Raw genomic sequence first — 13,936 nt, forward strand, 5'->3', positions numbered from 1 at the left:
GAGGCCACAACAGTGAGAGGCCCACGTACCACAAAACAAAAACAAAAACACAAACACAGGATAATAACAACCAGAATGCTTAAGAATGGTTTGATGCTGATTAATTAAATTTTTAGTTAATAAATGATTTGATATGTATCATAACATTTTTTTGCAATTAAAGTCCTGTGGTTATTTTTTAAATGTATTCAATAGAAAAGTTCCTACTATAAAAAAGGCAGGCTATTAAATATCTGATAGCCTCAGGCAATTTAGGATTCTAAAAGTTTTCCAGATAATCATTACGATCGCCAGTCTTCACTGTTCCGTCATGCAAATGGGGAAGGTATAGTTGATTGTGATTGCTTTCAAGCCCATGATATTTTAGAGAAGCTAGTGAATTGGGAAGAATACCCAAGATTAGTTTATCTTCCTCTCATATTTTCTTTCTCTTCAGAGAGGAATTTTGAAGTTGACTTTATCTGTCTAGAAGTTAGCTTAGCAAGAATGAGTATGATACAATAAAAGAAAAACAGGAGGAAATTTCAGTTAGTGGAAGGTTCTCCATAAATTGCATCTGGTTATTTGAAACTTGACCGTGATTCTAAAAGAGAATATTTTAAAAGCAGTGTAATAATTATTGGTTGATGACTAACTGAACGTCTTAAAAAAAAAAAAAACAAAAAGAAAAACCTTTTTCTTCCCTCTTTCTTTTCCTTGTTTGTTCTCTCCATCAGTTTTCTCAATCTTGTCTTTTTTCCTCTATGTTTTCTTCCTACCTACTCTGCTGTGAAGGTAAATGCCTCAGATAATAGGTAAAAATCTGGGTAAGGAGGAATGACATTTGATCACAAATATCAGAAAAGAGAATTGGGTTAGAACAAAGTGTGCTTCTAGTTCTGTGCCCCTTGCTTTAATGCCCTAGCAGTGAGGTGACTGCACTGACTTTACAGGACTCCTGAGCCTATAGTCTTGTTACCTTTCTGGAAATCCACAGGGGGCCACTAAAGGAATAAAAGTTCACAATATCATGGTGTTCACTGCCCCCAATTCACAGCTCTCCATTTGGATTGGCTCGTGTGCAGAGGCGCATAAAACCTTAGTAGGGGCGCAGTAAAAGGTAGTTCCCTTCCCCCTTCCTCCCTTAGAAAATGCCTCTTATCCACAGCAATCTCTGCGTAAGTCTCTCTTCCTGCTGTTCAGCTATGTCATTATTTAAATTTCTTTGCGTTGAACCAGCCCAATAGATAGTCATTGGAAAACAGCAAAAAGGATACAAAGACAGTTCACAAGAACACGTGACCAGTAATCAGATGGTTAGCCTTACTGTTAAATCATTAAAAATGCCAAATAGTGAAAAAACATTTTACCTATCATATTGGCCAACATTTTTAAAATTGATAATACTCAGAGTGGGTGAGGGAACAGGAAAACTGTGACTCTCAAGTACTTGGCAGCAGTATAAATTGATGATGCCGATTAGAAACAATTTGACAATATTTATCAGAATGTAAAATGGACATGCTCTTTGAACCATTTCTATAAGTCTATCCTATAGAAATACAACCTCAAGTGACCTCAGGAATGATCTGAATATATACTGAAGTCTTGGACGGGACTTTTTAGCTGACTGAGCTCCCACTGAGTCTGTTTATTAAGTCTAATGTGTTGTTTTCCTCCGTGTTTTGTTTTGTTTTTGTTTTTGTTTTTTTTAGTCACTTTGCATATTGGACTTAAGAATATTTTAAAATATGTATTCTACTCTTTGTGGGCTTTTTAATCCCTTTTTTACTTCTGATTCTTTTTCTTGTAATTTGTTTGGTAGTGTCCTCCACTTCCTAAGTTAGAAGTTTTACACGCCACAGGCATCCTTGTTCTGTTGTGCTTTGCAGATACTGCAGTTTTTACAAATTGAAGGTCTGTGGCAACCCTGTGTCGAGCAAGTCTATTGGTGCCATTTTCCCCAACAGTATTGCTCGTTTCATGTCCAATTTTGGTAATTCTCACAATATTTCAAAGTTTTTCATTATTATTATATTCGTTATGGTGATCTGCGACCAGTGATCTTTGATGTAACTACTGTCATTGTTTTGGGACACCATAACCACGCCCATATAAGATGGGGAACTGAATCAATGTTGGGTGTGTTCTGACTGCTCCACCAACCAGCCATTCCCCCATCTCTCTCCCTCTCCTCAGACCTCCCTCTTCCCTAAGACTCAACAATATTGAAATTAGACCAATTAAGAACTCCACAATGTCCTCTAAGTGTTCAAGTGAAAGGAAGATTCGCACATCTCTCACTTTAAATCAGGAGCTAGAAATGATTAAGCTTACTGAGGAAGGCATGTCGAAAGCCGAGATATGCCCAAAGCTAAGGCCTTTTGCACCAGTTAACCAAGTTGCGAATGCAAAGGAAAAATTTTTGGAGGAAATTAGAAGTGCTATTCCAGTGAACACACAGATGATAAGAAAGTGAAACGGTGAAAGTTTTAGTGGTCTAGCTAGATCAAATCAGCTGCAGCATTCCCTTAAGCCAAAGCCTAATCCAGAGCAAGGCCCTACCTCTCATCAATTCTATGAAGGCTGAGAGAGGTGGGAACGCTGCAGAAGAAGAGTTTGAAGCTGGCAGGGGTTGGTTCATGAAGGTTAAGGAAAGAAGCCATCTCTATAAAGTAAAAGTGCAAGGTGAAGTAGCAAGTTATCCAGAAGATCTAGCTAAGATGATTCATAAAGGTGGCTACACTAAACAGATTTCTAGTGTAGCTGAAACAGCCTTCTGTTGGAAGAAGATCCCATCTAGGACTTTCATAGCTCGAGAAGGAGAAGTCAAAGCCTGGCTTCAAAGCTTCAAAGGACAGGCTGACTCTTTCGTTAGGGGCTAATGCATCTGGTGACTTGAAGTTGAAGCCAGTGCTTATTCACCATTCCAGAAATCCTAGGGCCCTTAAGAATTGTGCTAATTCTACTCTTCCTGTGCTCTATAAATGGAACAACAAAGCCTGGATCACAGCACATCTGTTTACAACATGGTTAACTGAATATTTTAAGCCCACGTTTGGGACCTACTGCTCAGGAAAAAGATTCCTTTCAAAATATTACTGCTCATGGACAGTGCACCTGGTCACCCAAGAGCTCCGATGGAAATGTACAATGAGATTCATGTTGTTTTCAGGCCTGCTAACACAACATCCGTTCTGCAACCCATGCATCAAGGAGTAATGTTGACTTTCAAGTCTTATTCTTTAAGGAATACATTTTGTAAGGCTATAGCTGCCATAGATAGTGATTCCTCTGATGGAAATGGGAAAAGTCAATTGAAACCTTCTGGAAAGGATTCACCGTTCTAGATGCTATTAAGAACATTGGTGACTCATGCTAAGAGGTCAAAATATCAACATGAGCAGGAGTTTGTAAGAAGTTGATTTCAACCCTCATGGATGACTTTGAGGAGATCACTGCAGATGTGGTGGAAATTGCAGGAGAACTAGAATTAGAAATGGAACCTGAAGAGGTGACTGAATTGCTGCAATCTCATGATAAAACTTGAACAGATGAGGAGTTGCTTCTTCTGGATGAGCAGAGAAAGTGGTTTCTTGAGATGGAGTCTACTCCTGGTGAAGATGCTGTGAAGACTGTTGAAATGACAACAAAGGATTTACAGTATGACACAAACTTAGTTGCCAAAGTAGCAGTGTGGTGTGAGAGGATTGACTCCAATTTTGAAAGAAGTTCTACTCTGGGTAAAGTGCTATCAGACAGCACTGCCGGCTGCAGAGAAGTTGTCTGTGAAAGGAAGTGTCAATGGATGTGGCAGACTTTATTCCTGTCTTATTTTAAGAAATTGCCACAGCCACCCCAATCTTCAGCAGCTACCACCATGACCGGTCAGAAGCCATCAACACTGAGGCAAGACCCTCCACCAACAAAAATATTACCACCTGCTGAAGGGCTCAAGTGATAGCAGTTTTTAGTAATAAACTATTTTTAATTAAGGTATATACATTGCTTTTTTAGACATAATACTCTTGCACATTTATTAGACTACAGCATAGTGTAAACATAATTTTTATATGCACTGGGAAGGAACAAATCTGTGTGACTCACTTTATTGTGATATTCACTTTATTGCAGTGATCTGGAACGAAACCTGCAGTATCTCCGAGGTATGCCTGTTGTACAGTGTGCAAAACAGGATGGTACTAGTATAAAGACAGACATAGACCAACAGAACAGAGGAGAGAGCTCAGAAATAAACCCACATGAATGTGGTCAAATGATCATCAACAAGAGTGCCAAGACTACAAAATGGGGAGAGGATAGTCTCTTCAACAAATGGTGCAGGGAAAACTGGATATCCAAATGCAAAAGAATGAAATCGGACGGTTATCTTTCAGCATAAACAAAAATCAATTCAAAATAGATTCAAGACTTAAATGTAAGATCTGAATGTGTAAAATTCCTGTGAGAAAACACGAGAAAAGCTTCATAACATTGGTCTTACTAGTTATTTCCTGGAAATGACACCAAACCACAGGCAACAAAGGCAAAAATAGACAAGTGGAACTATATCAAATTAAGAAGCATCTACACAGCAAAAGAAACAGTCAACAGAATGAAAAGGATATATATGGAATGGGAGAAAATATTTGCAAACCGTATGTCTGATAAAGGGTTAATATCTCAAAATATGTAAGAAACTCCTACAACTCAGTTTTTATAAACCTGATTTAAAAATGGGCAAGGAAAAAAAAAATGGGCAAGGACATGTATAGACATTTCTCCAGAGAAGACCTACAAATGGCCAACAGGTATATGAAAGGATGTTCAACATCACTAACATCAGGGAAATGCAAATCAAAACCACACCTAGCAGGATGGCTGTTATCAAAAACAAAAATGTAATAAGTGTTGGTAAAGATGCTGAGAAATTAGAAAAATAGAACTACCACATTATCCAGCAACCCACTTCTAGGTATTTATCCAAAAGAATTGAAAACAAGATCTCAAAGAGATATTTGCACTCCCCTGTTCACTGCAGCAGCATTCACAGTAGCTAAGAAGTAGAAATAAGCTAAATGTTCATTGATGGATATATTTATATATATGCACACACACATACAATACGCACATATATATACACACACAATGGAATACATATATACGCATATGTATATGCGCACATATATATATATATACACACACACAAACACAATGGAGTATTATTCAGCCTTAGGAAGGAGATTCTATCACATGCTACAACATGTATGAACCTCGAAGATGTTATTCGGAGTGAAATCGGCCAGTCACAAAAGGACAAATACTTCATGACTCTGTTTACTTGAGGTATCTAAAGCAGTCAAACTTGTAGAAGCAGAAAGCTGTCCAGGGGCTAGGGGGAGAAGGAAATGGAGTATAGCTGTTCAAGGGGTCTAGAGTTTCCATCATGTAGGATGAAAAACTTCTAGACATCTGCTGTACAACAGTGTGCATATAGTTAACAGTGATGTACATTTAAAATGTTGTTAATATGGTAGATTTCATGTTTTCCTTTCTCTCTCTCTCTCTTTTTTTTTTACTGTAGTAAAATAAAAAAACTAAACCTTTCAGTCATGAAAACAAAAGAAACGACGGGGGCTTAGGGCATATATCCATTCCGTGTCCATTGTGTTCCTACCATTTTAGCTGGTTTTGAGAAACCTGGTGTTATTCCACAATTGAAGAGAGACTCTTTTTAAAGGTCTAGTTAGAGGTAGACAGAGAATTTGACACAAATAGGGGAGAGAATACAAATGCTCTGACTTGAGCACTGCCTACCCCCTTTTTAGGAAGTAGCACCGCATTTCAGGAAACTCTTAAGGTTTCAGTCCAGCCGAAGGTAACAGACACTTTCCAAACGCTTGCCGTGCCAGGTTATTAAACAGAATTGCAAGGATGGTAACATCCGTTCCGCAGGGCAGCCTGGTTGAACAATGAAGTGGGGATGGATTTGCTTCTTTTTATTTTTTAAATTTTTATTTTAAATTGGAGTATAGTTGATTTACAGTATTGTGTTAGTATCAGGTGTACAGCAAAGTGATTCAGTTATACATACACATATATCCATTCTTTTTCAGATTCTTTTCCCATATAGGTTATTATGGAATAGTGAGTAGAGTTCCCTGTGCTATACAGTAGGTCCCTGTTGGTTATCTATTTTATATATAGTAGTGTGTATATGTTAATCCCAAGCTCCTAATTTATCCCTCCCCCCAACCTTTCCCCTTTGGTGACCATAAGTTTGTTTCCGAAGTCTGTGAGTCCATGTCTGTTTTGTAAATAAGTTCATTTGTATCATTTTAGATTCTACATGTAAGCGATATATGTTGTCTTTCTCTGTCTGACTTACTTAGTATGGTAATCTCTAGGTCCATCCATGTTGCTGCAAATGGTAGAGTTTCATTCTTTTTTATGGCTGAGTAATATTCCATTGTGTATATGTACCACATCTTCTTCATCCATTCCTCTGTCAGTGGACACTTAGGTTGCTTCCATGTCTTGGCTACTGTGAATAGTGCTGCAATGAACATTGGGGTGTATGTATCTCTTCGAGGTATGGTTTTCTCCAGATGTATGCCCAGGAGTGGGGTTGCTGGGCCATATGGTAGTTCTATTGTTAGTTTTTTTTTTAAGGAACCTCCATACTGTTCTCCATAGTGGCTGTACCAATTCACATTCCCACCAACAGTGTAAGAGGGCTCCCTTTTCTCCACACCTTGTCCAGCATTTACTGTTTGTACACTTTTTGGTGATGGCTACTTGCTTTTATCCAATGACAGACAGAACCTCAATCTCAATTTCAGTCCCTCCCTCTCTCTCTGTTCTCTTGTGGTTACTCTCTTGCTTTCTTTTAATTAGCTATTAGAAAACCTTGAATTTGAACCTTGTTTTTCCCGTAGGTAGAATGTGTTACCCAGGGTTTTCAGAACCCTAACTGGATAGCATGGTGAATATTGGTTTGAAGACATTTTTGCAACCCAGTTGTCCTCTTGTCATAAATTTGATTCCTGTGCCTGTCTCCTTGACATTGATGTGTATGCCACGACCAAGCTTGTATCTCAGTCACTAGCTTGGTCTTTTAAGGATAAATCTAGTCAATTCCCAAAGCTTTTCTTATTTTGAATTTGCTTTGCAGTTAGTTCAAGTCATGGTTTTATTCGCCTTTTTAGTTCTTCTCAGCAATTTTAAATCATTAAATTCTACAAAATTTATGACGTCAAGGGCATGAGTCCAGAGCAGTGCCAGGCATGTAACAGATGCACAGCAGATATTTGTTAATGAATGAATGCATGTCTGAATATTTACACGAAGCTCCGGTAGGTTTTTCTTAATTTTGTATTGGACTTTAAAAATCGTTTCACTTTAAATTTGTGTTCTCTAAGAAAAAGCTAGAAATTGCATCTTTTAAGAAGATATTTGATATACATAATATCTTGTTCCTTTGCATTCGTGTAAAAAATAAATAAAAATACCAAGGACCTTCTTTATTTCTTTTAAAAACTGCAATTCTGTATCCTCCAAGAATCTGTCCTTAAGGCTAATGTTGAAATGATTAAACACATTAGGCTGAAAATCAGATTTTCCTTTTATCTTGATGAAAGCTTAGTGTTTACTGTACTTTCGGCCTAACGGTAAGATAAGAGTAGCCATGCTGAGCAGAGAAAGATAAAGGGCTGGCGATCATTGATTCAGCATCAATCAATAGGTAATTAGACAGTTGGACAAATAGACAGTCTTGGTTGGAGCAAGCTCCCGTTATCCCTTATTGTTCAACCAGCAAGCAACTCAGCTAGTTAGTATCAATATAAATGTAGGTGTTACTGTTTAATCTTCACTACATTTTTGGTAAGTTTGTGTATACACAGGTGGGAGAGGAAGCATAGCTCTTTAGTTTGTATTTTACCCAGAAAAGTGCATTAAAAACATGAGGTTTGGTGATGTTTTGTGCGTATTTCCTATTGATTTTTGTAGCCCTGCCACAAGAGAGAAAAAAAGGTAATTTTTTTTCCCCTAGTGGCCACTGTGCAATACATTCTTTGGGGCTGATTTGGTTTAGAGAGAGACAAAACTGTCATGAGCTCTCCATGGAATATTCATAGGGGTTGAAATTATTGGCAATGAGGTATTTGGAGTTTCTAAAAGGATTATAAAAGTTTCTGTATACATACATTATTATAAAAGACCACTTCTAAATAATTTCAAATTAAATCTGTATGTATAAAGTATTATTTATATTAATCATAGCACAAATACAAAGCAACCTAACCCTCCTGACTAGAGCAATTTTATTTAAATAATAAGTCTGTGTCAGGAACTGTTTTAGGTGCTTTACCTATATTATGCCATTTAATTTCTAGAATAAATGTACAAACTAAGTACAGTCAGCCCTACTTCATGAAAAAGTTGAATTCCTAGAGGTTAAGTCGCTTTTCCGAGGCCATATCACTGGTAAACAGCGGAGTCGAGATCTCAATGATATTTCCCCTAAACCACTCAGCAGATGATCCTGCACTGTAGCCAGGGAGGCTGGAGGCTGTGAAGTGTCTTACGAAGTCCAACGTGGAAGCAGGCCAAGGATAAGTGGAAAAGTTGGATAAAAACTTGTACATGTGTTGCAATTACAACTTAGTTAAGATGTGTTTGAATAAAAAAGATTTGAGTGCTCGTATTAGATTGGTGGAATTTGGGGTGGTGTTTTTCCTTTATTTTCTAAAATATCTATACTTGTGGATAAGTTATATTCAAATTAAAGTATTAACATAGAGTGACTGTAGCATCAGCTTAGTTTACCAGACTGTCTAAAACCATGAAGGTTTTTGGTATGCTTCTGAAAGATTGGTGGTTTGAGCTTGTGTTAATTTTTTAAAATTCCAGATCATCAAGTTATTGGATGGAAAACGATCTCAAACTGTGGGAATCTTGATATCTAGTTTGCATTTAGAAATGAAGGATATCCAGCAGGGTAAGTCTTATTCATCGTTTTTTTCCAACTTTAAAATTTTCCAGCTTTTATTGTGAAAAATGTCAAACATATACAAAATTAGAATGCCGCGGTGAATCCCTGTACCGAGCTACAGAACCATTAATCCACTCTTGTTTTATCTAAAGCACCCTCCTTCCATTAGATTACTATGAAGCAACTCTCAGGCATTTTATAATTCATCCTTTAAAATGGTAACACACCACGAAAAGATATGGATACTTTAAGCGTAACTCCAGTGCCATCAGCATGCATTTAAAAACATTTGCAATAATTTCTCAATGTCATCAAGTACGTAGTTCTAATATCACTGATTGTCTGTAAATTCGTCTATTCATTTACAGTTAGTTTGAATGAGGACCCAAACAGATTTCACGCATTGCCTTAGATGTGTCCATCTCTCAGGGGTTTCTTTCTCTTTTTTTTTTTTGGCTGCGTTGGGTCTTTGTTGCTGCGCACCGACTTTTCTCTAGTTGCGGTGAGTGGGGGCTCCTCTTCGTTGAGGTGCGTGAGCTTCTCATTGTGGTGGCTTCTCTCGTTTCGGAGCATGGGCTCTAGGCACGCAGGCTTCAGTAGTTGCAGCACACGGGCTTCAGTAGTTGCAGCACATGGGCTCAGTAGTTGCAGCACACAGGTCCTAGAGCTCACGGGCTTCAGTAGTTGTGGTGCGTGGGCTCAGTAGTTGCAGCGCACAGGCTCTAGAGCGCAGGCTCAGTAGTTGTGGCACACGGGCTTAGTTGCTCTGCAGCATGTGGGATTTTCCCAGACCAGTGATCGAACCCGTGTCCCCTGCATTGGCAGGCAGATTCTTAACCACTGCGCCACCAGGGAAGTCCCCTCTCAGGGGTTTCTTTTGACCTAGAGGTTTCTATCCTCTATTTTTGTTTTTTTTCATAATTATTTTTTTTCGAAGAAGCCAGTTTCTTCAAAAAAGAAGAATATCCTGTGGAATTTCCCACATTTTAGATTTTGCTGTTTGCGTTGCCTGGGTTTTTATTACGTTCTTCTGTCCCCTGTGGTTCCTGCAAACTGTTAGTTTGATCTAGAGAGTTAATCTGAGTGAGGGAAGAGTACTTCACAGATGCTATTGTGTACTCTATCAAGAGGTACATAATATCTGGTGTGTCTCTATGATGTTGGTGGGCACTGATGATCTTTGCCTAGATTCATTATTTCATTAGAAGTTTGCCGAATAATGATCTCCTAATTCCCTCATTTCTTCTTCATTAGCAGGAATGCTTCTATGGAGAAACACTCTCCTTAACTCAGTAATGTCACTGTTCCTTAATCCTCTATTCTTTTTCAAATGACGCGATTTCAACTTGGTTTCCTTTGGCTCAGTTTGAAATAAGACATTTAGAGAGGGAATTTTACTTGTATATATTTTTCTTAGGCCCTAGAAAAGTAAACTCAAAAATCTGATGTTTTTGCAATCCGCGTCTTGCATGAAGACGACGCTCCCCCTTTCTCGGTCATCAGTTAAATGTAAATCTTCATTTTGACATGTCACTGATAATATTTTCTGAGTGGTAATACAATCTCTCGTAGATGGTTTCAGTAGAATTTAGCTTGGGTATAACAGGAGACACTCTGAAACCACACTTCCTTTCAGGTCTTAGTTGGTGTTGCCTCAAAGTTATTTTATTCTGAGACACAGCAGAAGACCCGTAGGTCCCGAACTGAAAGGCACTTAAGAAACTTTCATACATTATTTTTCCTCTGAAAAAAGCTTTGTTAAGGGCTTAAAATTTTTGCTTTATTACAAACATTTAAAATTCCACATAAAACTAAACATATCCTGAGTCAGATGACAGTCACAGAGTATTCAAAGAAGCTTGTCTGTTTTTAATATTTAAGCTTGACAGTAGAACTGAATACCTGAGTGTGAATATTAAACCTCAGACAGTGTTGCACTAGTTGATTTGAGTTTGGGGCAGAGGGTGGCTGGCAAGGTCTACCATCCAAATTAGGAAAGGATTCTTCAGTGGCTTTAGGTATTAGATCTTCTAGGATGGAATTTCTGAAATTCACATAGAAAACTGATGCTGACGCAAATGAAAAATGAAAAAATAAAACCAAAAAAATATCGGCAGGGAAGTTGATAATCTTTTGTCAAGGAGAGTCGCTTTTTCGATGCAATCATTGAAATAGAAAGGAATTTTTCAGGTATAGTGGCAGAGTCTTGTCCTAAACCACGGTACTGTTTATAAGCCTGGTAAAAATCAAGTATGCTTGGTTTCATCACCGTGACAGGTAGCACTGTGGATGTGAGCTTTTACGATGTCAGCAGCACCTCGGACTTTATTCATTTCTTTTTAGTCACGTCCTGTTGTAGTACACATCAGATTGCCATACGGATCAGACTCATTCCGGCCATGTGCTATTCCAGTCACCATCTCAGGACTGTAAACCTTCTTCCCACGGCACTCCAACCTTGTTGGGTTGAATGTTCATGGTGACTTGAATAAGAGATTGGTTCACCGAGACCTTTTCCGATATTCTCCTCTGGACAAGAACATGTTTATATGAAGTAGACGTGACCTTACATTTTTAGCACTGGAAATGTTGATTGTAGCATCACAGACTTCTAGGACTCATGGACACCATTTTCATTCTTTCTCTTGCTTCAGGGCATCTCTTATCCACCACAGAGTTGGCTCCTAAGTTAAAAAAAATTATCTCCATTTCATGTCTTCATTTAGTAATGCATTCCAGATGAATATAGCAGTATAACTCGAGCTTAATTTCTCTTTAGAATCATTTGACTGACACTGGCATCTGAAGGTCACTTAGGAGCCCGGGCTGTGTCAGGTACATTTCATTCTGAATCCATGTCTGGTCGTGAATGGAATGCACTTGGCCTTGTGTTGTCATCCTGATGAAAGGACTCCCTGTGCTGACCTTGACCTAAACGTTTGTTTTAACGTAAGAGGGGTAGCTGTCGTGAGATCTGACTGGGGCAGGCCAGCTGGCGGCCAGTTAAGGTCATACAGCATGTCACCCATGGTGAGGTGACCACGGTTGGGAGACTGTTCTTCAGCCTTCTGGTCACACATTCATCTTTGTCAGTGTGCAGAGGTAACTTGCACTTTAGTGCAAACTTACACGGAGCTGATGTATAAACCGGAAAGCTAGTATATTCACTCAGAGAAGATCAGAGAATTTTCCATTGTCATGACAAAAATGTTTATCATATCTGTTCATTGTTATGTCCATGTCACTTGTCTCTGCTTGGCATTAGATGTTTGCTTATGCCCTTTTCCCTTTTGCTGGTCGCCTTGAAAATAGTTTTGGGTGTTTCAGCCCACAGTTACCTCCCACAGATGGATAATCCAGTTTTTACTTGTTCAGCTCTTAAAAAGCAACCTTATTTTCTTCATTTGTAAGATGGGCACTTCTCTGTTGTCCATTAGACACTGCATATAATGTATATTCAAAGTGGAATTTGGGGGCTCAGTACCTCAAGGTCTTAACTGATAGCAAATAGTAGAGCCAGTGCTTGTTCCTTTATGACATGTAGCATTTCTTTGCTCAGAATTTCTCTGATAATTAAGCATCATTTACCAATAACTGGGCTAATGTATCATGTGTAAATGTCATTCAGTAAGTGATTTTTGATTTTAATTTGATTTTAAAGAATAGACTAAACCTTAGACTAGATGAAATCAGAATGTCATGAATTCCATTCCAGTGCATTTGGCCAAAACTTCTTCATCCTTCTTTCCCTCCCTCCCTCCCTATTCCTTCCTTCCCACCCTCCCTCAGTAAACATGTACCGAATGCCAGTTCTGTTTCAGACACTATGACTGCCACAACACGTAAGATCCAGACTCTCACATTCTCAAGAGTTCACAGGATGGTGGGAGAGATGTACAAAGGATCACGAGATCACATTATAGAGTTTCCTGTGAAGTAACAGAGAGCAACATATTGGCTCCTCCTGTCAAACTTAAGATGAGTCTTAGAGGATGAAATGGCGGTCGTCACAGAGAAGGAGCTTTTCCAGCTGAGGAAAGAAGCCATGTGGAAAGAGGCACAGCTAGAGCGTATACGTTACATGTGAATGTGGCTCGTTTCAGGGCAAAGTGCTGGAAAGGCAAGTAACATCCAGACCAGGAAGGGCCCTGAGTATCATCAGACGAAACTTGAACATTATCCCATCAGTAACAGGGAGACAGAATTTCACATTTAAAAGGGGCAGTGCTGTGATCTGATTTTGAGTGCAGAGATATCTCTGAGGCCATTGGAGACTGGCCCCCAAGCCCTTTCATGCTCTGGCCACAGCCATACCTCCTCCTTCACTTGGCTGTGTTCCCTTCCTCTCTCCCTGCACTCTAGCCACAGTGGTCCTCTGGTTCCTTAAACAGGCCAAGTGCTTTCCTTCCTCTGTGTCTTTGAAGGTACAGCATGCTTTTCCACCCCGCTCTTTATAGCTTTGCTTCTTTTCTTTGCTGGGGTTCAGCCACGCACCTCAAAGAGGCCCTCCCAGATCCTCTTCCCTAAGTTAAGTCACCCTAAGTTAATTCTCTTATATTCTGCACAGCAGCTAATATTTTATTTGTTCCCCTACTTCTCACTTACATCCACCACCGGAATATAAGCTCCAAGATGGAGTTTGCTCACTGATGTGTCCCTAGCACCTTGTTGTGCCGGGCACCTAGGTGAGGATTGTCGAGGTCTCTTGAATGAATGAACAGAAATAGTCCTGAAGGTGGCTAGATCTGTTAGAAAGGGGCGGTGATTGTTGACATGGTAAATGACGAAGGCCAGAACTAAGCTTATGTCTGTGAAAACGTAGAGGAGACCGTATACCAGGGATATTTGGAGAGAGGATTGCTACGGTTAGTCCCCTGAGATTCACACAGTGATGGAGAAGTCTTACATGTACCTTGGATTGCTGGTTTCAACAAGAATGTGAATAATGGTGCCAAAAACATA

At 39.1% G+C, this 13,936-nt stretch overlaps 1 protein-coding gene across 2 annotated transcripts in view; it reads left to right on the plus strand.

Annotated features, from left to right (window-relative positions):
- Positions 1-13,936, plus strand: part of FMN1 (formin 1) — a 425,437-nt gene that overhangs the window by 240,391 nt on the left and 171,110 nt on the right. For both annotated transcript variants that reach the window (XM_073800707.1, XM_033851415.2), the window contains one exon: positions 8,893-8,980. In XM_073800707.1, the coding sequence (XP_073656808.1) occupies positions 8,893-8,980 (88 nt within the window). The remainder of the gene's footprint in view (positions 1-8,892; positions 8,981-13,936) is intronic.

This window comes from Tursiops truncatus, chromosome 2 (assembly GCF_011762595.2).
Source record: "Tursiops truncatus isolate mTurTru1 chromosome 2, mTurTru1.mat.Y, whole genome shotgun sequence".
NCBI classification, from domain to species: domain Eukaryota; kingdom Metazoa; phylum Chordata; class Mammalia; order Artiodactyla; family Delphinidae; genus Tursiops; species Tursiops truncatus.